This window comes from Zootoca vivipara, chromosome 6 (genome assembly GCF_965207765.1).
Source record: "Zootoca vivipara chromosome 6, rZooViv2.hap1.1, whole genome shotgun sequence".
In the NCBI taxonomy this organism is placed as follows: Eukaryota; Metazoa; Chordata; class Lepidosauria; order Squamata; family Lacertidae; genus Zootoca; species Zootoca vivipara.
In genome coordinates, this window is record NC_142589.1 from 21,000,690 (window position 1) to 21,025,091 (window position 24,402).

General features: G+C 44.1%; 1 protein-coding gene across 1 annotated transcript in view; it reads left to right on the plus strand.

The window, feature by feature from the left end:
• Positions 1 to 6,243: 6,243 nt before the first annotated feature.
• The window catches only part of KAZN (kazrin, periplakin interacting protein), a 250,222-nt gene continuing 232,063 nt past the window's right edge, over positions 6,244 to 24,402 (plus strand). Inside the window, exon 1 of the mRNA XM_035120457.3 lies at positions 6,244 to 6,395. Within this exon, the coding sequence (XP_034976348.1) occupies positions 6,285 to 6,395 (111 nt within the window). The 5' untranslated portion in view covers positions 6,244 to 6,284. The remainder of the gene's footprint in view (positions 6,396 to 24,402) is intronic.

Below are 24,402 nucleotides of genomic sequence, written 5' to 3' on the forward strand. Positions count from 1 at the left end.
TAGGGTAGTGATAAAGCGGGATATCAAATCCAAACTCCTCCTCCTCCTCCTCCTCCTCCTCCTCCTCCTCCTCCTCCTCCTCCTCCTCCTCCTCCTCTCCATAGCTGCCAAGTTTTCCCTTTTCTCACGAGGAAGCCTATTCAGCATAAGGGAAAATCCCTTTAAAAAAGGGATAACTTGGCAGCTATGCTCCTCTCCCAACCCGAGATTCCCAGAAACTTGCAGTGGATGTGGAGCAGTAGTTATTGTGGCTAGTAGCCATTGATAGCCACGCACTTCATGAGTCTAATCCTCTTTTAAAGCCTTCCTGAGAAGCCCAAAGTGGCACACACACAAACAGAAAAACAATTCCAGTACCCTTGGCATTTGACACTTGAGATGCAGATTTTTCAGGGCCCACCCTATTCCTGTGACTGTAATAAGTTTTAACTGTTTTTAATTCTGAATTTTAAATTGTCGTAACCTGGGACCCGCCGGTAAAGGCTCTCTACAAATAGATTCAAACTTGGAGCAAGAGAATGTTCTGCAAAAGCAAATATAAGTTTGCTTTTGGATCTCCCTCAATGCTTATGCTCGTGTACATGAAAAGCTCTTTAAAGCTGGAAGGGAGGGGGAGATAAGCCTCCCACAGCAGCCGTCTTAGGTTTGCTTAATCCCTTATTATTTATACATCACAGGGTTTTGTTTTGGTGGTGGAAACTGATGGATATTAGTTGGCAAGCAAAAAAGCTCCTATAAAGAGCAGATGGATTGCCTATGCCTGTCTCTTATCAATGGAGTGTGGAAGTTGACTTGCGGAAAAGCCACATTAACCCCATAATTAATTCTTTCTTTAATTTTTTTTATAAAAAAAATCTGCCACTTGGGTCCCAAATTAGCAATTCTCGCAGAAAATTATGCAAGCCAACAATGTGCAATATTACCGCTGCTAACAACCCTAATGGGCAATTGTTAAAAGCTTCGTTTCTCCAAGAGGGACAGGAGTAATTTTAAGCTGATGCTCCATTAGCAAACTATCGACCGCTGGCTACCCTCTCCTTCCATAGCACAGGCTTTGAGATGAAAGGTGTATAATTCATTTTGAAAGGGAAATGAGTGATAACATTGTGAAAGCCCAAAGCTTCATATTTTAAATGCACATTTTTTTCTTTATTATCTGAATGTGGGAAGCACAGTTTCAGCAGGGGTCTTACTCACTGGTAGAGCATCTGCTTTGCACGCAGAAGGTCCCAATCCTTGGCATGGCCAGGTATGGCTGGGAGAGACACCTCCCTGAAGCCCTGGAAATCCACTGCCGATCAGGGTAAACTGCGGGGATAAAAATTATACAAAAATTATGCAAAATGGGGCCAAATATTTTCCTATTCTAAGTGTGCGTAGAACGTATTGCCCTCATTCTAATTTAGCTTTCAGGTGATGTCCCATGTAGCAAAAGTTCATTGTCATCAGGTAACTGCGGTATCATCCCATTGACTATATGAGCCACTGGATTGTACTGGCCAAAAGAAAAAAAGATTCTTTTTAAGCAAAGAAAGGAAGAAATTGCATCAAGCCTCCTTTTTCCAGAGGGTCAGCAAACAGACCTTGCCATTCGGAAGGTCGGTGGTTCGAATCCCCATGACGGGGTGAGCTCCCGTTGCTCTGTCCCAGCGTCTGCCAACCTAGCAGTTTGAAAGCACACCAGTGCAAGTAGATAAATAGGTTCCGCTCTGGCGTGTAGGTAAACGGTGTTTCTGTGCGCTCTGGTTTCTGTTACGGTGTCCTGTTGTGCCAGAAGTGCTGGCCACATAACCTGGAAAGCTGTCTGTGGGAAAACACTGGCTCCTTCAGCCTGAAAGCGAGATGAGCGCCGCCACACCATAGTTGCCTTTGACTGGACTTAACCATCCAGAGGTCCTTTACCTTTTTATAACCTTTACTTCCATGTTGCATGTCCAAAACTCTACCCAACCCCCCTCCTTAGGGTCCCATTGACATCATTTCCCTCTCCAATGTCAGTCTGGGATGGATTCTGTTATGTATTCAGTGGTCTGTGCTTGCCTGAGCTTGAGTCTGGACTAAGGATTCTGAGCTCCAGATTCCCAGTGGAGGCTTAAAACAGGCACTAACAAATCTGTCCGCTTTGCTTTATCACAATTTCCCATCTTTCCCATCTTGATTTCAGTTCTCTGTGTTTCCGCATAAGTTTCCAGATTGTCATAAAAAAATTGCCCAGCATTTTAGGACAAACGCATACATTTCTGAGTGCAATTTTGCTCGATGTGCACGTTTGACAATCCATTCCCCACCCCTAATTCGATGCATTTATATTTAGAATGCATTTATATGCTATGCACACCTTCCCAGAATATGCACATTTGGTGAGAGCACTGCGTGGCAAAATGAGAAGTGTGAATTTCGAAGGATGGCTGTGTTTCAGTTTGTGCTTTGTTTTGAGAAGTGTGAAACCTGAAAGGAGCCAGAATTTTCCCCCATCTCTACATAGAAATGCATATTTAAATACCTTGAGCAGAATGCACTTACGACATGTGAAAGTGAGATGAGCTATACATAGACTGATTTGTCCATTCTAAGTTCCAACGGGAGTTGACAACATAATTAGACATTGGCTATGAAGGAAAATGGTATGCGAGAGCACCTGAGTGCTAGGATATTTGTGGAACATTATTTCCTTGTCCAGATGAGGGCAGGATTCCCTCATATCTTGAGGATATCTCTCCAGTCAGACTTAACATAAAGGGGCTGGCGGGTGCCGGGAGTGTTGCTTAATCAATGCACATAGCATTCATTGAATGCAGATCTCACTTTTGTGCACCAGGACCAGATTCCTGCTTGTCAAGGCACTTTTAGAATGAAAGTCTTTCTCTCTCCATTTCTCTGTTTTCTTCTTGCTGCTGTCCCTCTCTCATTCTGGAGTTCAAGCCATGGAGATGATTGGAGTGACAAAACATTTTTTAAAAAATGTGGGGTTTTTTGCCAAATTTCCTGTAGCTCTTCACCCTCAATAAAAGCTGATGGAATTAATAAGATTGCATTATTATGCTAAGAGGGGAGGGGGGAGGGGAGGAAGGAAGGAAGGAAGGAAGGAAGGAAGGAAGGAAGGAAGGAAGGAAGGAAGGAAGGAAGGAAGGAAGGAAGGAAGGAAGGAAGGAAAAGAGTCTCTCCCTTCCTTCCTTCCTTCCTTCCTTCCTTCCTTCCTTCCTTCCTTCCTTCCTTCCTTCCTTCCTTCCTTCCTTCCTTCCTTCCTTGTCATGCTGAGACATGTACCGTATTTTCCGGCGTACAAGACGACTGGGCGTATAAGACGACCCCCAACTTTTCCAGCTAAAATATAGAGCTTGGGATATACTCACCGTATAAGAAATACGACCCCCGGTGTAGAAGACGACCCCCGACTTTTGAGAAGATTTTCCTGGGTTAAAAAGTAGCCTTATACGCAGGAAAATGCAGTATTTCTTATTGGTCAGCAATGGATGCTGCATGCCTTGTAACGTTTTTGTAAAACCTGGACTTCAACTACTCTAGGCTCCAGTGAACTAGGACACACAAAACACTGCCTACTTTCCCTTAACATTGCCGTGATTGCTATCTGTTTGTGCTAGAGCCACTTACTTTTGGGGTGGGAGGGGGTGGGGGCTGTTCTTGGCATTTTGGTAAAAGAATAGCAGTGATAGTGTTATGTCCAGTGCTAGCACTACTCAGGGTAGGACCATTGCACCATGAACCACCTACATTAGTCATGCTCATTCATTTCAATGGGTCTACTCTGAGTAGGACTAGCAAGAGGCACAAATCAGCAAGTTTATATTCTGAAGTTATTCTTGTGGAATCATTAAATACAAACAGAGATTCCTCATTGGGGAGGCAGATACACTCTGTGCATGCTCAGCCTGTATATTTCTCAGGCTCATAATTCCAAATCATGTCCCCCCCCCGCTCTATTTAAACCTCTTAGGATGTTTCATGCTTTAATTGAGTAGTATATTACAGAACATTTTCCTTCTTAGTAAGCCAATTGGCAAGCCATTGATTCATTGTATAAATTTTATGAATATTTCCTTAAATCTTTGAATTTTAGTTCATTTTATTCTTTTAAAGTTCAGTTTCAGATGGACAAAAGTGTTTTCCTTTTTACCTCTATAGATACATATTTCAATGATTAGAAACAACAGATACTTCTTAATGATACACAGTCGTACCTTGGTTGTCGAACGCCCCGGAACATGTCCATTTTGGCTCCCGAACAGTTGAAAACCGGGAGTGATTGTTCCGGTTTTCGAATGATTTTTGGAAGCCGAACATCCAGCACGGCTGCTCCTGCAGCCAACGGAAGCCGTGTCTTGGTTTTCGAACAGTTCTGGAAGTTGAACAGACTCCCAGAATGCATTCTGTTCGAGAACCAAGGTACGACTTGAATAGTAAAATGTTGTTAACTAAGGCCACATTGGCACCATCTGTTTAAAGCACTACGATACCATTTTAAGCAGTTATGGCTATCCCCCAAACAATCCTGGGAACTATAGTTTGTTAAGGGTGTTGAGGGTTGTTGGAACCCCACCCCCCAATTCCCCTCCCAGAGCTACAATTCCCAGAGTGGCTTAACAATCAATCCCTCCTCAGAGGGAACCCTGGGAATTCAAACTCTGAGAGGGGAACAGGGGTTTCCAAAGACTCTTAGCCTGCTTAACAAGCTGCAGGTCCCAGAATTCTTTTGGGGGAAGCCATGAGTGTTTAAAGTGCTATCATAGTGCTTTAAATGTGTGGTGTGGATGATGATGATTTATTTATCATTTATTGAATTTATATCCCGCCCTATACCCGGAGGTCTCAGGGCGGTTCACAGAACAAAAATCAAAATATCAAGCCACAAAATACATAATCAAAATAAACAACAACCCAGTAACTCCCCCACCCAAAAAATAAACACAACCCACATTTTAAAGGGCCATAGGATGTGGATGTGGCCTAAATCATTCTTACGCATTTAATCTTCATCCTATTTGGTAGCCGACATGATGCCCTCCACAAGTCTGTCTGTTTATTTGTGTTTTTTTTCCCCACTTATGAATCACTTCCCGTGCGATATCTCAAAGTGATTTCACAGCAAAGCATCAACAATAAAAAACAATTCCATATGGGGGAAAGCAGTTCCATATGTGCAAAAATAATAATAAAAGAAAACAATAATTGGGGGTGGGGAATTCCATATATTAAAACCAATGAAAAATGTCCTATTTTTTTAAAAAAAAACTTCACCCAGCTAAGATAAAGCTTGTCAAAAAGAGGAAGGACTTCAATAGATGCCAACAAGGCAGCAGAACTGGCACCTGTCTGATATGGAATGGCATTCTTGATAGTAAGTCCACTGTGCTAAAGACCCAATCCAATATTGCAAGTGTGGGGAGCCTTTGGTCCTCCAGTTGTTGCTGAACTCCAATTCCCATCATCCTTTGCTCTTGGCCATGCTTGCTGGGGCTGATGGGAGTTGCTGTTCATTGGCATCTGGACGATCAACTGTTCCCAACCGCTGCTAAACCATACCAAATGGACCTCCTGATAAGATGACATCTGCAGGAGCCCACACACCCATGCTTTTAGTAGGCATTCTCCTAAACAAGAAAAACAACAGAATAGTAGCACAGGGGCGGGCACAAAGAGGATAAGGGCAAATACTGGGGTGCACAGCAACGTGGGCTGGTGGTAGAGGAACCTGGTGTTGGGCAAGAAAAACCAACAAGGAAGCTGCTGGAGGGAATGACTTGTGGTTTCAGTTGTCTCTACTGTATAGCCTAATGAACTGCATCCAAGGGTACTAACGAAGTGTAATCTCAGAGCCGCTGTCTATAATCTTTGAGAGTTCTTGGGGAACAGATGAGGACCCTATCGATTGGAGGTGGGCAATTGCCATCCCCTTCTTCTAAAAAGGGAGAAAACCTGGGCCACTACCAGCCTGTCAGCTTGACATCAACTCCAGATGAGGCCCTGGAACAGATAATTAAACAGTTGGTCCACCTCCCAACCCATCAATAAAGTAATATTTTCCAGTCTCATCATTCTGAATAAAGGGATGGTTTAAATAGATAGCTGCCTTGTACCGAGTTAGACCATTTCACCATCTAACAGTATTATTCAGGGCAGTGCTTTTCAACCTCAGATACTTCAGTTACTTTTCAACTGCATTATCCCTGATCAGCCACCCCTCGTCTCAAGAGCTCCCCTCTTGTCCTTTATCCTTAGCTGTGCAGTCGCTACACACCTTGAACGATCAGATCTCAGACTTCATCATGAACAAGGCCAAAGCGCTCAGTGAAGATGACAATACTTTCCTGCCCAACGAGAAAGACACACTGAAGAACTCCATGGCACTCATGAGACACCTCTTAATGGATGCGCAGGTACGAAAGCAATGTGTTGTTCTGCAAATTATTTGTATTGATTTTCCAATATAAACCCAATTACACGAATTAGTTCCAAATTAATACAATTTTGATAAGAGGCTTCCCGCGCACCGTTCTTGATGGATCTTTATGATCTAATATTACTGTGTTTCATATTCTTATTTATTTCTATTGCATTCCATTTTTTTGCAAAATGATCACATAATTAACAGCTGCACTCTTAATGATTTCTATTCGTGTTATTATATTATTTAACCCCTCCCCCCCCAAAAGGCTTCAAGTGAAGAACCATAGCTTTTTCCTTTTCATCCTGCATCCAAAAGTCAGTTGTTGGCCTTACATGTCTCTCTGATGTTTTCCTTTTTCCTGTGACATTTGGGGCTATCTCTCAACGTGTTGGGGCCTTGCATGAATCACAGATGTAGGGAATGGGTTACCTTTTAATGGGAAGTGTCGAAAGTGATGGTGGAACGCACAAAGGAAGTGTTTGAGCACTGGGGCCTGCAATTTTATGGTTCCTAAGAGGGAATCCCAGGGGCTATCAGAAATATTGGGGATGCTTCCAAGACTGTCATTTTTTTGCGGGTGGGATTCAATCACAATTCAGGAAGCAGACATTTGAGAAACCTCCATATCACCCAGCAGATCAACACCCTGTAGTTCACTGCAGTTTGCAGGAGAGTTTCTCCTGTAAGTTCCAGAGATCTCAGAAGCCCACTCCATAGCAACTCAGAGCAGAGTTTTTCGCGTGGCTGCCCCTGTTCTGTGGAATAGCATTCCTGTTGAGATACGACATTTCTGTTCTGTGGGCTTTCATAATAACCTGATAAATTGGTGTTTACCATGAGTCTCTCCTCAACAAATCTTTATTACGGTCATAGACCAGCATTTAAAATCTAAAAAGCACTTTAGAAAGCTTGTTGTTGTTGTTTAGTTGTGTCCGACTCCTCGTGACCCCATGGACCAGAGCACGCCAGGCACTCCTGTCTTCCACTACCTCCTGCAGTTTGGTCAGACTCATGTTCATAGCTTCGAGAACACTGTCCAACCATCTCATCCTCTGTTGTCCCCTTCTCCTAGTGCCCTCCACCTTCCCCAACATCAGGGTCTTTTCCAGGGAGTCTTCTCTTCTCATGAGGTGGCCAAAGTATTGGAGCCTCAGCTAAAAGGTATTAAAACACTAGGTGAATATAAAAGTCTATAAGAATTTAAAAGAAGCTAAAATAATCCAAGAGAAGGGTCAGGAACATTGGGTGGGTATGGAAGAGTACAAAAGCTTGATATATAAAGGTTTTAACTATCATTTACAGAGCACTCTGGTATGTTCATTAAAACTGATATGTGGCACACAGGTCATCCTCCTATGAACTCAAGCGCTGCTGTGCAGAACCTAGCAACACTATACATTGCGGCAGGATCAGTATCTGAGAGCAGCAGGGAGGTGTAAAATTGTCCTGTGCACCCTGGGTACTTTTGAAGTAGTGGGGAAATCAGGCTAGTACAAATGTCTCTGTAATACAGGCACTGGAGACGGACATGACCTACCATTTCTATGTGTCCTGAGTCACGGGCATTGTCCCTCTGGGTAGTCAATCTTCCTGTATCGGCCTTCAATAACGGCCGAGGGGATGGCATGACATTGAGCCAGGGTAAAAGCCCTTCGGTGTTTAGGGACTTTGGTGAATCTCTACTTTCTTTTGTTGTTTAGTCGTTTAGTCGTGTCCGACTCTTCGTGACCCCATGGACCAGAGCACGCCAGGCACTCCTGTCTCCCACTGCCTCCCGCAGTTTGGTCAAACTCATGTTCGTAGCTTCGAGAACACTGTCCAACCATCTCATCCTCTATCATCCCCTTCTCCTTATGCCCTCAATCTTTCCCAACATCAGGGTCTTTTCCAGGGAGTCTTCTCTTCTCATGAGGTGGCCAAAGTATTGGAGCCTCAGCTTCAGGATCTGTCCTTCCAGTGAGCACTCAGGGCTGATTTCCTTCAGAATTGATAGGTTTGATCTTCTTGCAGTCCATGGGACTCTCAAGAGTCTCCTCCGGCACCATAATTCAAAAGCATCAATTCAATTCAGCTTTCTTTATAGTAATGCTCTCACTTCCATACATCACTACTGGGAAAACCATAGCTTTAACTATACGGACCTTTGTCGGCAAGGTGATGTCTCTGCTTTTTAAGATGCTGTCTAAGTGTCTTGCTTTAAATCATGTATGTATTTATTTTTAACTGTTTCTAATTATCTTGTGTTTTCATCGCCTATGGATCAAATTGCAACTGACAAGCCAATAGGCACCGTATCGCAATAACTGCTAAAACGGATGGTTTAAATCCTTTCTTGTCATTGAATTCTCACTAGCCATCCAAAGAGAGTTGTGACTAACAACCCATCTCTAAAATTGCCCATGCTGGGGGTATTCATAAGAAGATAAATTTGCCAATCATTTTTCTATGCTAATGAACACACCTTATGATATAAGCAGATGTCTGGGAAATTAAAACCACCACCAAATATCAGCAAGTACATTATGTTCAGAGAGAAATGTGTTAAATCTGTAGAGACCTCTGGGCACCAACAAAATCGCCAATTGGCCGCTAGTACTATTTCAGATTTTGACAAATTTAACTGTATGCACTGAAATACTACATTTTTTATTATTAATACTGGTATAGATGTTTCAATCTTCTAATAAATAATAATAAATCATCAGCCTATGAGGCTATTTTAAATCTTACTTGCACATGAACAAAACCATTAATTCCCCCAAGATTCAGGAACCTTTCCAGGAGTTCCAAAAATAAATCAAAGATCAATAGAGGCAGAGGGCTGCCTTCTAGTGTACCAAATACATCCAAACCAAACACATCCAAAAGAATCCCATTTCTCCTTTTTTGTTATTTAGAGGAAGAGGCATAAAAGTCTTATGAACTTTATAAATTCTTGAAGAAATTGAAACTTGTCCAAAGTAACAACAGAAATTTCCAATATACTTCATCAAATGCTTTCGGCATCCTAAGATTTAAGTGCAGCTGGAGCAATTCTATATTATTTAGGGCCATGGAATTGGATACCAGTCTTAGATGATCCACTCCCTGTCTATGCTGCATAAAATCCACTTGATTTAAAATGGACTACAGTTGATAACCAGTGTCTGAAATCTACTAGTCGAAATGGCTGTTAGCGTTTTAACATGGACGTAAATTAAATATATTGCTCTCTAGTTTACATAGTTGCCAGGCCTGGATATAAGAGAAATAGAGGCACCATAGGTTGACATTGGCAGGCCTATTTCCCCCCCCCCCCTTTCCCCCTTTCCCTTAAATAATATGCTTAGGCAGTTAGGGGCCAAAAAAATCTAAATATATCTTATACCATTCTATAAGAAAACCATCTGGTCTAGTTCTTCATGGACTTCGTTTTATGAATAACACTCCTAATTTTTTCAATTCATTATTCTAATTCAGTCAATAGAGTTGGTGTTCTTCCTATATAATTTTAAATAATTTCTGAAATTCTAAATTTATTTCTGGAAAGCTCAAAGTGCCGGGCTGGTGGTTGCTGGTGCACTAGATGCCAAACATCAGCCACATTTGGACAGATATATTTTTACCGTTGACCTCACCGAAGTCCCAATTTTACAAGGAAGGGCTCTGCTATCTAAAATCAGATAAAGAACCCACCAATGTCCTCTACAGTGTCCTGTAGAGTATAGGGAGGCCACTGTTATTCTTAATAGGGAGGCCACATAACACCGGTCCTGAAAGACCTACATTGGCTCCCAGTACGTTTCCGAGCACAATTCAAAGTGTTGGTGTTGACCTTTAAAGCCCTAAACGGCCTCGGTCCGGTATACCTGAAGGAGCGTCTCCACCCCCATCGTTCTGCCCGGACACTGAGGTCCAGCTCCGAGGGCCTTCTGGTGGTTCCCTCACTACGAGAAGCCAAGTTACAGGGAACCAGGCAGAGGGCCTTCTCGGTAGTGGCACCCACCCTGTGGAATGCCCTCCCACTAGAGGTCAAAGAGAACAACAATTACCAGACCTTTAGAAGGCATCTCAAGGCAGCCCTGTTTAGGGAAGCTTTTAATGTTTGATGGATTTCTGTATTTTAATGTTTGATGGATTTCTGTATTTTAGAATTTCTGTTTTGTTGGAAGCCGCCCAGAGTGGCTGGGGGAACCCGGCCAGATGGGCAGGGTATAAATAATAAATTATTATTATTATTATTATTACTCAAAGGGAACCCATTGAAATTAATGACCACAGCTACCCTAGGCCTTTTTGATGGACCAAGTGCATAGGACCACTGTTGGGTACAAATCATTGATTTGATCTGGTATATAAGGCAACCTCCCGCAACCCCACCTCTGCCTGGCTCCAACATTCGCTGTTCTGTTTACTTTCCAGTCAAAAGCTCATCTTCAGCTGTTTACCACTGCAGGGCGGGTGAGATTGAAAATAGTAACACATACGCCAGCTGTGTGGGCAAGAAACAAGTGGAAATATAGCTGAGTGCTGTTGATGCGCTATCTTTTCTGAGTTGCAGTAATGAGTGTTCACATTCTGCAGTAGCCAAGCGGACCTCCTCTTAGCCATGGAGACAGTGGCTGTTTTGTAAAGCGAGGCTTTTTAACCTATTCAAACTCTTCCTCTGCTTGGCAGCCTTGCTAGCTACTCCAGCATAGTTCTTGTTTCTACAGCGACTGTTAAAGAGCCTGTGAGATGGCCTTGCCACCCAAACCCACTCCGCCCCAGTCTCCAGATATCATTCCCTCCATGGACTAACACAGAGAAATGTATAAAGGCAACCATTCTTCTCTCTCTCTCTCTCTCTCTTGCTGTCTCTCCCCGCACCCAGCTTCTGGGTGATCAAACGAGTTGTTGTCAAAAGGAACGAAATGTTGTGTGACCTTTTGCTGTGTGTTTGTTCTGCAGAGATGACAAGGACGCCTTTCATGCCCTGGAATGACTCGGGGTGGGAGGCAGGGTTGGAATCGGGGTGGGCAGGAGCAGCCGGTGAGATGACCCAACTTGTTCAGAGGTGGCAATTAAAGTTAAAAGTGATCAAGTCATGCAATCGTGTGGTTGCTTCCCTTTTTGGCAATGGAAGGGAACGCACACAGAAACACCCGTCTAAAGATTCCTGCATTCAAAAGAACTGCAGAACTATTAATGGCATGTGTTTTCATATGGCTAATTCTGAGCAAGGGCCCTCTCACTTCCCTGGTGTCCCATTCTAGCCCCATTCATTACATCACAAGATTACTGAGAATTTGGGGCCGTGTTCCTGGCCTGACCCCTGGCACTGGGCATGCAGAGGTTGCAGCTCGGTGGTACAGTACATGCTTGGCATGCTGCAGATCCAGGATTCAACCTGGATGGAAGAGTCCCTTCCATTGAGTAATGGCAATCCTGAGCTAGATGGATCAGTTAGCTGGAAGACCCTTTGGATCCCTTCCAACGCTACAGTTCTTTATTTCTATGGATAGTGTCATCTTGCTCAGCTCATAAATAGCATTCACAGCTCAGTGACCAAGCCCCAGTTTTGCATGCAGAAAGTACCAGGTTCAATCCCAGGCATCTCCAGGTGTAACTGGGAACAACCCCTACGTAGATGCAACACCCTGGAGGGATCACATCCAATCAGTATGTGCAATGCTGAGCTAGATGGACCAAGACAGCTTTCCAAATACATGTATGCCTATGTCAACCTCCACCCAGAGAAGCCCAGGCATGAGCATGTGTAGGCCACCTTCCTAGGTGCTTTAGGGAAGTCCCTGAGTTCAATCCTCAACATCTCCAAGAAGAGAACCTTGCCTGCAATCCTGGAGCTCCGCTGCCAGTCGATGTACTGAGCTAGATGGAACAATGGTCTAAGGCTGCTTTCTATATGCTAAGTGTTGCTCAGTGATAGGATTCTGTTTGATAAGGGTACCAGTGTCTTGATTATATGCAGTTGTATCTTAACTAAGTCAGACTGAAATATGACACCGTGAAATTAGCAGAGCTGAGTTAGCCATGTCCATTCCTTTTTGTGTGTCTACTGTGAGTAAGACTGACATTTGCTGCAACCCAGGGAAGTCTTTGCATCTCTTTAATGAAAAGCTGGGCTACAATCATCATCATCATCATCATCATCATCATCATCATACCCCACCCATCTGGCTGCATTTCCCCAACCACTCTGGGCGGCTTCCAACACATATAAAAACTTAATTAAACATCAAACATTGAAAACGTCCTGATACAAGGCTGCCTTCAGATGTCTTCTAAAAGTTGTATAACTTTTTATTTCCTTGACATCTGATGGGAGGGCATTCCACAGGGCGGGTGCCACTGCCAAGAAGGCCCTCTGCCTGCTTCCCTGTAACCACTTTTCTCAGTGGGGGAATTGCCAGAAGGCCCTCTGTGCTGGATATCAGTATCTGGGCTGAAGGGCAGGGATGGAGACGCTCCTTCAGGTATACATGGCCGAGGCCATTTAGGGCTTCGAAGGTTAGCACCAACACTTTCAATTGTGCTCGGATCTTTTAGGACTGGTGTTATATGGTCCCAGTGGCTGCTCTCAGTCAACAGTCTAGCTGCCACATTTGGCATGAGTTGTCATTTCTTAGTCACCTTCAAAGGTAGTCGCACGTAGAGCGCATTGCAGTAGTCCAAGCGGGAGATAACCAGAGCGTGTACCATTCTAGCAAGACAGTGCACAAACAGGTAGGGTATCAGCTGGTGTATCAGATGGAGCTGGTGGACAGCCGCCCTGGACACAGAATTGACCTATGCCTCCATGGACAGCTGTAGCAAATAAATACTCATCGCAAAATATTCTTCTGTCAGTGGGGCAGGGGGAGTGGTGTGCCCATTGGTTTAGAATACCCTGTCCTCCCCACAAATAGGATGTCTCTGTGACTCACTGTGGTTTTAGACTGCAAGTCTAGACTGAATACAGTAATCTGTCAGATTGCTGAGCCAAACCTACTCCCGAGCCACTGTATTTCGCATCAGGCAAACGTACAGCCAGTGACATTGATGGGCTAAATAAGTTAAACTGTCAATTTTGATTTCTCTCTCTTCCTCATTTTTCCAGTCATATCCGTATTTCCACATCAGTTTGTGATTAAAATTTTAAGGTCCTCATGAAAATTAATCAGCATTTGGGGCAATTCTTCCCCCATGCAATTTGTCCTAATGGGAACATTTTTGAAAAGCATTAGGAAAAGTGCATTTTGAGGATTGCCTTTCTATTCCTTTAGCAATAAAAGTATTCTGTGCCAAAGGGGGGGTGGATCCCCCATCCCTAGTGAGGCACACTTTAAATCTGCCTGGGAACAAGCTGTTAGTTGCCCTCACTGCTCTTTACGAATTCTGCTCCACCCGGAAAGAAGCTTGCCGGAAATTAAAAGCTCCGGAAAGCATTGCTTGATTCTCTCCAAATGTGGTTTGCTTGAAGAGATGTCTCCATAAAAATCCAGAGATAAGAGCAGGGAGCTATAGAGAGATAACACATTGTTGCTCTTATCTCTTTCAACAGGGAGCCACAAACTTACTTCCATGTAGCAAGAGTGATAGCGGACTATGTAGAAACATTTTTCTCTGATTTTTTTTAAAGGTGATATATCATGCTTAGCCTTAGTAGGTACTAAGTGGGGACCTGGCTACTCTATTGTTATTTTTTTAAAAAATAGTGGGAGGGCACATTACTGCTCCTTCCTTCCTTCCTTATCCTATATGCTGGAAGCTGGTGTTAAACCAGGGCAAACTACCGTACCCCATATCTAAACTCCATTCTGGAGCAGTCAGTTCTGCTGGCTGAGCCAGCCTAACCAATCCTTTTAGCTGGCTTCATTTACCAGGTCATGTGATAGTTTGCCAGGCCATGCGACTGAGCTGAACAGGCTTAGGGTCCGCCAAAGTCCTCCCTCTCTAGTCCCGCCCCATTCACCCCAAATGCCCCTTTTCTAGGGCTTACAGTGGTTTAACATATGGTAACCTTGGCTCAGCTCAACTGGCTGGGTCCCAGGTCTAGGAAACTACATTGGCTTAAGAGAAGATGGGGAGTTAAACCAGAATAGCCCAGCTGGGCCTGGAACCTCCCAACTCAACTGGAGATCCATGGGATCCCCTTCTCATCGTGATGAGTCTTGCTCTAGGATTGCTGTTGTATCAGGATAGTACCGGTAGTAAAACTTGCATAGTAAAACTGAGTCAAATAAGTTGTTCTTGTTCTTGTTGTTTTCCACCATTCCTTCCAAAGTAAACAACAAAGCAATATATATTTTACAAACACAACTGAAAATATATTAAAAAATGAATTATTAGGCACACTGACCCGATTCACATTTCCTGAACTAAATTCACCTACAGCACTTCTCTGAATCTGCAGTGGTTTTCAGTGCCAAAATGCATATTTTAGCATAAATTGCACACATGGATGCTATTTTACAATACATTCAAAAATCCATACTTCATGAAGACTTTTTTAAAAATAAAATAAAATAAAAATGCAGCGTGACCAGGAAGTTGGACTTATAAATGTGAACCTGACATAGACTGATCCCCATCCATTCCTAGTCACAAGAATCCAAGAATCAGGTCAATAATTAGGGGTGATGGGAGTTGTAGTCCAAAACATCCAGTCAGCACTGGGCAAAGAGCCCATAGGCAGAGAATTTGTTTGGCATGCCAAGGCTGCAGTTTCACCCTCCAACAATTCCAGGTAGGATGCGAATTGACTTCTGCCAAAAAGTCTGGAGAGAGACTTCTGGTCAGCTCACAATCCTTCCCCAACCTGATGCCCTCCAAAGGTGACTGGACTCCACCTCCCATCATCCACAGCCAGCATGGGGGGAGGGAGTTGCAATCTGTAAGAACATAAGAAGAGCCTGCTGGATCAGGCCAATGGCCCATCTAAACCAGCATCCTGTTCTTACAGTGGCCAGCCAGATGACCCGAGCACAAGAGCCCTCTCCCCTCCTGTGGTTTCCAGCAACTGGTATGGCAGCACCTGCAGGGCAGAACATTGACTAATCCTGCTCTAGCTATTCCTATGGTGAGGGATGTTGAATGAACCTCGTTTTCGTTTAATTTCTATATAAACAGCATTGCAGTTGCGCCGAGCAGAGATGCTTCATTTCCCTTTGCAGGAAAGGCTCCTGATGTAATCCATGCAGCTGGCCCGGGTTTTTCATCACATACCCAAATCAGACTTTGCCGGATACTGGCTAGGCATGCCTACAGCTGTCGGGATTTGGCAGAGCCGCCAACCTGGAATTGCGTAGCCTGAGCTGCCGCCACAAACTGCCTGTGAGTCGCCACCTCTTCTGCTGGCAATGCAAACAGTGTTCCAGCCAAGGAAATTTGGAAGCAGGCTCAGGAACATTCAGCCTAGCAATTTCTCGGACAAGGATCTGTCCGTTACTCTTCTTTGGCTAAATGGATATAATATGATTGAAGGGAACTCAACCAGTTAGCAAGTTCTGTGACTAATATCACAGAGGATGTATCACTCCCCTGAAAAGGACTCGCCAAATACAGAAGGCCCAGAGCTGGCTCTCCCATGAGGCAGACTGAAGTAGCCACCTCAGGAGGCAGAATCCAAGAGGGTGGGGTGCCACCTTGGGGGCCCTGCCTGCCAATGACAGCAGAGAAGCAAGGAGAAGTGGCTTTGGAGGCAGCTTTCAGCAAGACCTCGCAAGAGCCCTATGAGATCTCTTGGAGTCCTCACAAGATCTCATGGGAATATTCCTTGCTGGAAGCTTCCACTGCTTCTCCTTGCTTCTCTGCCACTACCATGGGTGTCCTGCCTGCTCCCTGCCACCAGAAAAACAAGGAGGAGCTAATGTGGCTTACCAGGTTCTGGTGATATCTCTCCAGAGACGTTGTGAGCACTCTGCCCACCCCCGGCCTATGCCAACACAACAACCACTTTGTGACTTTCTCCAAGTTCCAAATGTGTGCACCGGCTTATAAAGTTGGCAACCCTTGATTTAATAGATACTATGCATCATTTTAACAATGTGGGGAGGCCCCTGCTTGGTGATGAGAATGGAGAACAGCCACTACTTTCATGTTATGAGAGAGAGAGAGAGAGAGAGAGAGAGAGAGAGAGAGAGAGAGTGAGTTTATTCTGTCCTGGTGAATCTTTGCTTTTATTGTCCCTGTCTTGTTAGACATAAACCACTTTGCAGCCTCACACATCACTGCGGACCTCTGTGCACAAGAACAAGGGAGTTGGGCATAAGGTCGCTGCTTTAAAAGGTTCTGACATTTATGTGAAACGACAGTGACTTACATTAAAGTTGCCCTTGTCAATTACTTCGCTCTCCGTTGTTCTTTCTATCAGATCCAGATCTTGGCTTCCTTGCCGTTAAAAAAATAAAATTAAAATCAATCCTGCTTTGGGGAGCAGGCCCCCATCTGTGCAAATGGGCCATAGCCCTATTTTGGGGGCAAACTCATTAGCCCTCTGATTGATGCTATGCCTTTGAAGAGAGAACAAAAAGTTTAGGCATGGGCTGAAACAGAGATGGTGTCCAAACACACGAATTCCCGTTTTAAGGATCTGTTGGCTTGTAGATCCACTCTTTAATGCAAGTGATGTGGGTTCTTCTCAGGCTTAGATTTTAACTGGAGCTTGGGCAGGGACCCCATCTTTCCTTCCCACCTGCTGGTACATTCCCCTCTTCCCCCCTATAGACCTCCTCTTCTCATATGTCACATGGAAATGGTAGTTTCCCCTTCTTTTGCACGGGGCAGGGAGCTGTCCAAATATTGCCAGTTGGATCCAGCACAGCCAATTGGCAGGGATGATGGGGTGACATCATTAACACCTGCCTCCATTGCTTACACACTGCACAATATTTTCATGTCTCCTTGTTTTCCTTGGAGGGCATCATGTTGGCTACCTTTGCGCCAGAGAAGTCTGAGGCTGACATTCCTCCTATTTAGTTGATGGAGCAGTTGCCACGGAAGCGCAGGAGAGCACAGGAGGAAAGAAAAGTGGGGGGAGAGAGCATATGGAAATAAGGAGAGCTGCTGCGTCAGACCAAAGGTGTATCTAGTGATCAGCAGGATGCCAATGGGAAGCCCACAAGCTGAACATAAGGTGATCCCTGATGGGTCAAGTCAACGGCCCATCTAGTCCAGCACCCTGATCTCACAGTGGCCACACAGATGCCTGTGAGATACCCACCAGAGCACTGTGGTTTCTAGAAACTGGTACCCAGAAGCTAATCGCCGCTGATAGCATAGTTTGACTGTGCACTATGTGAAGAAGTGCTTTCTTTTGTCTCTCCTATTGTAAAACCAAAAGAATCCATTCCAGAATGCCAAGCAATGTGTAAATTAAAACCCGGATCACCAAAGAACTGGTGACTGCAGCAAGTGTCTGCTGATACCATCAAGAGCCGTGCAGACTCCAAGTATAAGTAGGGCCATGTTTGCATTCTGATCACAGTTGCATTATTTCCACCCATGGATTTCTTCTCACCAGCTTCACAGCCTCTTTCCTCTGCATTTTAGCTCTCCTTCAGGCATCAGTGACCAGGCACTTTCAGCCAAGATGGTGCAATGTAGCTTCTCAATTTCCATTGTCATGCTCAGAGCAACCTCTCCCCTCCCCCATTTGTACAGAAATCATGAAAGTCTTGTGAAAGAGTTCAGGCACACGTTGGAGAACGGTTTCTGATGTCATTGGTCGCTCGCTCCCTTGTTTTCATGTTACTCTCACCATGCCTGACTACTGGCCATGCTGGTTGGCTAGTGATGATGGGAGTTATAGTCCTACGGCATATGAAGGGCAATGAGTTCTCCACAGTTACCCTAAAATAGCCAGATATTGTAAGGCTTCGCCTCTTTTTTGCTTCCAAATTGCGCTGCTTCTTTTTTTTAAGGAAAACATTCCATGATCTTTCCTAAGTCGTTCCATTTGAAAAAATTACGGGAGGGTTTTCTTTTTTAAAACAAAAACAAAAAACCCGAACAATGTGGCAAACTCTGCTGAGAAATTAAACAAGGCAATCACTGTTCAAGTGCTGCGATTTGTTCCAGTGACCTTAATTAAATCCCAGTTGCCAACTGTGAAAATTAGGGCATATAATTTGCAAGTTACAGTAACTTGCTAGTGTTTATTAACCTTGCAGCTTCAAATGTAAGGTTTCAAGCTGTTGGGCACCTTTTCATAAGACTCCTGTAATAGCACCTATTAGAATGGCATTTCGAAATGGATATATTGCCCCCCCCCCAGTAGAAAGTTGCTGCGAGTGGCTGATTAACCTGTCCAAGTAGGCGGACTTTTGGGTTTTGGAGGTGTGTCTCTTTCCATTTCCTCCAGTCCTTCTCTTGGGTGGTCAAATGAGGACATTGCGCTTACCTTGTTTTGTTTCCACTTGCTTGTGGCGAGTTTCTGGGCTCAGTTCATGTTGGGTTGGGTTTTAGTGCATCTAACCTTCTTCTTCTTCTTCTTCTTCTTCTTCTTCTTCTTCTTCTTCTTCTTCTTCTTCTTCTTCTTCTTCTTCGATCTGCGTTATACAACTGCTCTGGCCCCAGGATCAAAACTGGCAAAGTGCAATTTAGAGATTGCAGTAATAAGAGAACTATAAATAACCATGATCTTCCTGCATTCAAATCATGGGGGTGTGGCAGGGTGGGGAGAGGGAGGAGAAAGGAGTTGGTCTACTCTATGGCAAACTAGTTAGGCAAACTAAGGCCCTGGGGCCGGACCCAGCCCAATTGCGTTCTAAATCTGGCCTGCGGGTGGTCTGGGAATCAGCGTGTTTTTACATGAGTAGAATGTGTGCTTTTATTTAAAATGCATCTCTGGGTTATTTGTGGGGCATAGGAATTCGTTCATTATTTATTTATTTATTAAATATAGTCCGGCCCCTCACAAGGTCTGAGGGACAGTGGACCGGCCCCCTGCTGAAAAGTTTTCTGACCCCTAGCCTATGCTCATTGAGAGCTCTCACCAGTCTTGAAAGATCTACATTGGCTCCCCCCCATCGTTCTGTCCGGACACTGAGTTCCAGTACCGAGGGCCTTCTGGCAGTTCCCTTGTTGCGAGAAGCCAAGTTGCAGGGAACCAGGCAGAGGGCCTTCTCGGTAGTGGCGCCCGCCCTGTGGAACGCCCTCCCCTCAGATGTCAAAGAGAAAAACAGCTACCAGATTTCTAGAAGACATCTGAAGGCAGCCCTGTTTAGGGATGCTTTTAATGTTTAATCAATTATTTTATTTTATTTTTCTGTTGGAAGCTGCCCAGAGTGGCTGGGAAAACCCAGCCAGATATTATTATTATTATTATTATTATTATTATTATTATTATTATTATTATAGCTTTGAATCCAGTGGTATTGGTAATGGGTTATTGTCACTGCTATTGCTACTGCTGCTGCTGCTGTAAAAATTTGTATACCACTCTTCATCCAAAAACCACAGGATGCTTCCCAACATAAATTACCAAATAGGAACATAAAATATATATCAAATAAACAAGAGCTACTGGTGAGTAAGCTGGTGCCCACAGGCCCTGCATCAGCAACTGTGACATTAAATTTTTAATTTATATAACACAGTTGATGTTGACCTTATAGAGCAGGGGTAGGCAGCCAATGAGGAGCCCTGAAAATACTGCCAGTGCCCAACCCTCACCAGCCCCAGCCAGCATGATTAATGATCAGAGACGATGGGAGATAGAATTTTGGAGCACTAGAGGTTTCTCCTTCCCTGAGCTAAAGGAAAAGTCCATGAAACAGCATGTATCATGACATACCCGTGCACCAAGATGCACATATATGCAAATTTCATTATTGTCCATGATTTATGCTGGGTGCAATTTCCTCGGCACAGAGCAAACATCTCCAGTCCAAGAAAACTGAATTGATGTCCAAAATTGCCAAAGTATGTGGCTTCCCAGTGAGTGAAAAATAAAGACAGATGGCTGTGGATTCATGAGAATGTGTTTTGTTTTAATACAGACGAATCATTACTGATGTCTGCATTCCACTGGCTTTAATTAGTTTCCAACACTTCAGTCTCCCATAACTTGCTCTTGTGTCATTTAGAGGAAAAACTGCAACTATGGCGTTAAAATAGACTTGAACATCAGGAATGACACCCATATTCTTGGAATGAGTTTCTACAATCCTCTGTTCCGCTAATGTGAACCAGTTTGAACCTGATGTTACTTCCTCCAATGGAGCATGGCGATTTCAAGTTCTTTTTTTGTGGGGTGGGGTGGGGAGGCTGCTCTTAAAATTGGGACAGACGGGTGCCGGTAACATATCAGGTGCTAGTCAGCCAGAATCACTGACAGCTGGCTTTTATTGCAAGCAATGTTCCTCTATTTCACAGATGCCAATATAATATTGATGGGTTTAAACTATAAGCTTCTAGCCCAGATAGCATATTTAGAAGTATCTCCTCATGTTAGATAGCAATTCACAAAGCAGTTATCCCATCCAAGGAGACCAATGCTTGCAGAATTCTTCATTAATGACAACCCCATGATTTGCTCCCGTTAAATGTTGAAACATACTTGGTCCCCCTGAAATCATTTGAACCCAGGGTATGGCTGTACTCTCTTTCCCAGTTTTGCTTCCTCACAACCCCAGCAAGTGCTGCCTAAGGGCTGTAGGGTTCCACCACTGAAGGAAGTCCACCACTGACCACTGTTGTGTGTATTTGTGCATTGCATTATGTAACGCCATGAACAATTAGTGTCTAGGGTTGCTTGATTTCCTCTTCTCTCCTTAACACTTCAGTCTTGTCTATTTGAGGGGTGTGGCTTCGGGAACAGGTGTGACAAGGAATGGGGCGTGGCCTAGCAGAAGTCCTTGGGGGACTGCATTTGTCCCCCAGGCCTGAGGTTCCCCCAGCCCTGTTCAAATTAATGCTCTTGCTTTTTGAACCAACTGAAACTTCTGGACCCTCTTCAGAGACCAATACACAAGCAGCATGTGATTGCAGAAGCACGAGGATGATTTTGAAGGCTGGTCCTCTCCAGAGAATGGAGTAGATTGTGTCCCCAGCATCATATGCTCTCTCTCTCTCTCTCTCTCTCTCTCTCTCTCTCTCTCTCTCTCTCTCTCTCTGGGTGTTGGTTCCCCACCAACACCCTTTTTCCATTCAGTGTTTTACATGAGCAATAAGTGAGTGCAAAAATATATCTGCCAATGTGACAGATAAGAAATAATGCATTTTTAATTATTATTTTATTTTACAGTCATGCTCAGAATGAAGGCATGCCTTTACTTTTTTCCCCTGACTAAAAAAGAATATTGCTTAGAGAAGTCCCAAACTGGAAGACCTACAGCCCGCAACAAATCCATGTTGTGTTGTCATAACAACAAACAATGAATGGAAATGCAAATTCTGCTTCCCCCCACCCCTTCATTTTTTTGTGATGGGAAGGCTGCAGAAAATGGAGAAATATGCTCTACAGAGATTGGGCTGGTTAGACTAGTGTGGCGATAATTGCCGTTGGTGGAATGCCTGGCGGGATAAAGAGGGTGATTTATGGGGCACCTAAAGCAAGAATTACATATGTTTAGAGGAAAAACTACCCAGCTACTTCAGTGTACTGGGTGAGCAGCAAGCTGGCTTGCTTTGAAACAGAATTAAGAATGTTTAGTCAAGGTTTCTGTTGCCTGATTTTTTTTTAAGTTCAAGCTTCATAGTTTAGTTCAAGCTTCTTTTCCAGGCATGTTTCTATAGTGTCACAAAATCCAGGACCAGCACAACATATTTTGATGCCCTCACTGCCAAAACACACACACACACACACACACACAAACAAACAAACAAACAAACATTCCACATATAGTTGATCATGTACAGGAGCAGCCCAATCTGACACCTCTGAAAACAGACCAGCATTTTCCACCTTGATTGTGTTGGTTTTCGTAATTTGATTAAAGAATAAAAGGAGATATCAGCGGTTCGAATCCCCGCGACGGGGTGAGCTCCCGTTGCTCGGTCCCAGCTCCTGCCCACCTAGCAGTTTGAAAGCACGTCAAAGTGCAAGTAGATAAATAGGTACCGCTACAGCGGGAAGGTAAACGGCGTTTCCGTGTGCTGCTCTGGTTTGCCAGAAGCGGCTTTGTCATGCTGGCCACATGACCCAGAAAGCTGTACGCCAGCTCCCTCGGCCAGTAAAGCGAGATGAGCGCCACAACCCCAGAGTCGTTCCTAGACTGGACCTAATGGTCAGGGGTCCCTTTACTATTTGGTGAGAAAACCCTATCGGGGATTTAAAAAACACAAAACCTGAAGCAAAGGAAAGTGTAGAAATGCAGGCTGTTAGACCTTTAAAATACCCCCTTATAAGTTTCTGCTGAAGCTTCCCACTTCTCCTAGTGTAGGGAAAGGCCACATGTTTTGTAAGCTAAAAATCATTTCCTTTGCAAGAGATCAGAGCCATGTGCTTTCCCACACAATCTAAAGCAAACTGACACGGTTCCTTGCCCTGGACATAAAACTCCGCCATTAACCTGACTGCACACTTCACGTTTTGGAACGCGGTTTCAATGGGGTTTTTTTGCATATAATTTACATGCATTTACATGCGCAAAACATAAATCTACAGTTTAGCAAACTAGCGGTTGAGCATGCGGGAAACTGACATGGAATGGATATGGATGGCTTTGTCCATCCTTAAGACTGGTTAGTGCCATAGAAACCCCAAGTTGCAAAACCTGTCAGAAAAGCCTATTACTGCTGATATACTGAATGCTTTGCTTCCAAGTCTCCCATTTGATCTCATTTTTTTCTGACTGCAGCTAAGGGCAGGAAGCTATGCATTTTTTTTATTTATGTGCAGTCCCCAGTATACTTTCGGCACTAGCATAAAAGATGCTTTCCAATTTTGATGATGTGGCATCGCCTTGATATCTAGGGCAAAAGCTTCATGCTCCTTTTATAATGGTGCCACGTGGTGTATTAAATGGGGTGGGGGTGGGGAATAGCTATTAGGATGTGAGATCTGTTATCACAGGATTGCATTGATGCGCCAACAGATCATTTCTGTTGGCAATATAAAACTTTATAAGCATCACTTGCTTAAGTGCTGCCCTCTAATACCACCGTAATGTAATTTGTTGAGGCGGATGTTTGTGGCAAAGCTGGGTTTTTGCTGTGATGGGGCTGCCTTTGATATCAAAATCCTGTTGAATGTCGCTGGAGAGCTGTGCCTTGATATGGCATCAAATAGAAGTCCAAGGTCCCCCAAGAAGGATTTAACAGCGAAGTTGAAAACGTGTCTCGTGCTGCTTCAACTTGAAGGATTATACCTTTCCTCTCTCTCCTTTTTCTCTCTGTTTTTTTTCCTGGATGAATGTGCATGCATAATTGTGGGACATCTGAGTGTGTACCGTGGGGCATCCCTGAACTACTCGCTGCCTTTTTGGTTGCTTCCTTGCACGGTTTACTCCTTATTGCAGAGATTTCCAACCTCTTTGAGCCCACGGCTCCCTTGACCAACTACATTCTTTCTGCGGCACCCCTGTGGGGCTCAGGAGCCCAGTTACATCACCCCTTGCCTTCAGAGTTGGCAGCCTCTCACCCTTTTTTGAACATCCTCCCTTGTGGAGTGTTCCCTTCACAAACCCTCCAACATTTCTGCGATGAATTCCTCCCCCATCCCTATGCTAGAGGGCACCTCTGTGAGCCAACCTTGGCTAGCCACACCAATGGCTCATTATCAATACTTACATATGTGAAGCGTTGCTGCTGAGAAATCCTCAAGCGTTGTCAGAGTTTCAGAGCTGCAGGAGGACATTTATTTATTTATATTTATTTTTAAAAAATAACAGTTTGATCATGCAGTGGCTGAAGGCTTCATCCCTAATCCTTTGTTTGCCCTTGTATCTGTATCAATCACTGCAGCGAGTGGGAAAGCCATTGGTTTGATTAATGTGGAGTCATTCCTGTGAACAAGGTAAAACAATGCAGATGCCTGCCAGATTCTCCAATTGTCACTCAGTTTGATTAATCTGGAAGGGCAGAGGGAGCAA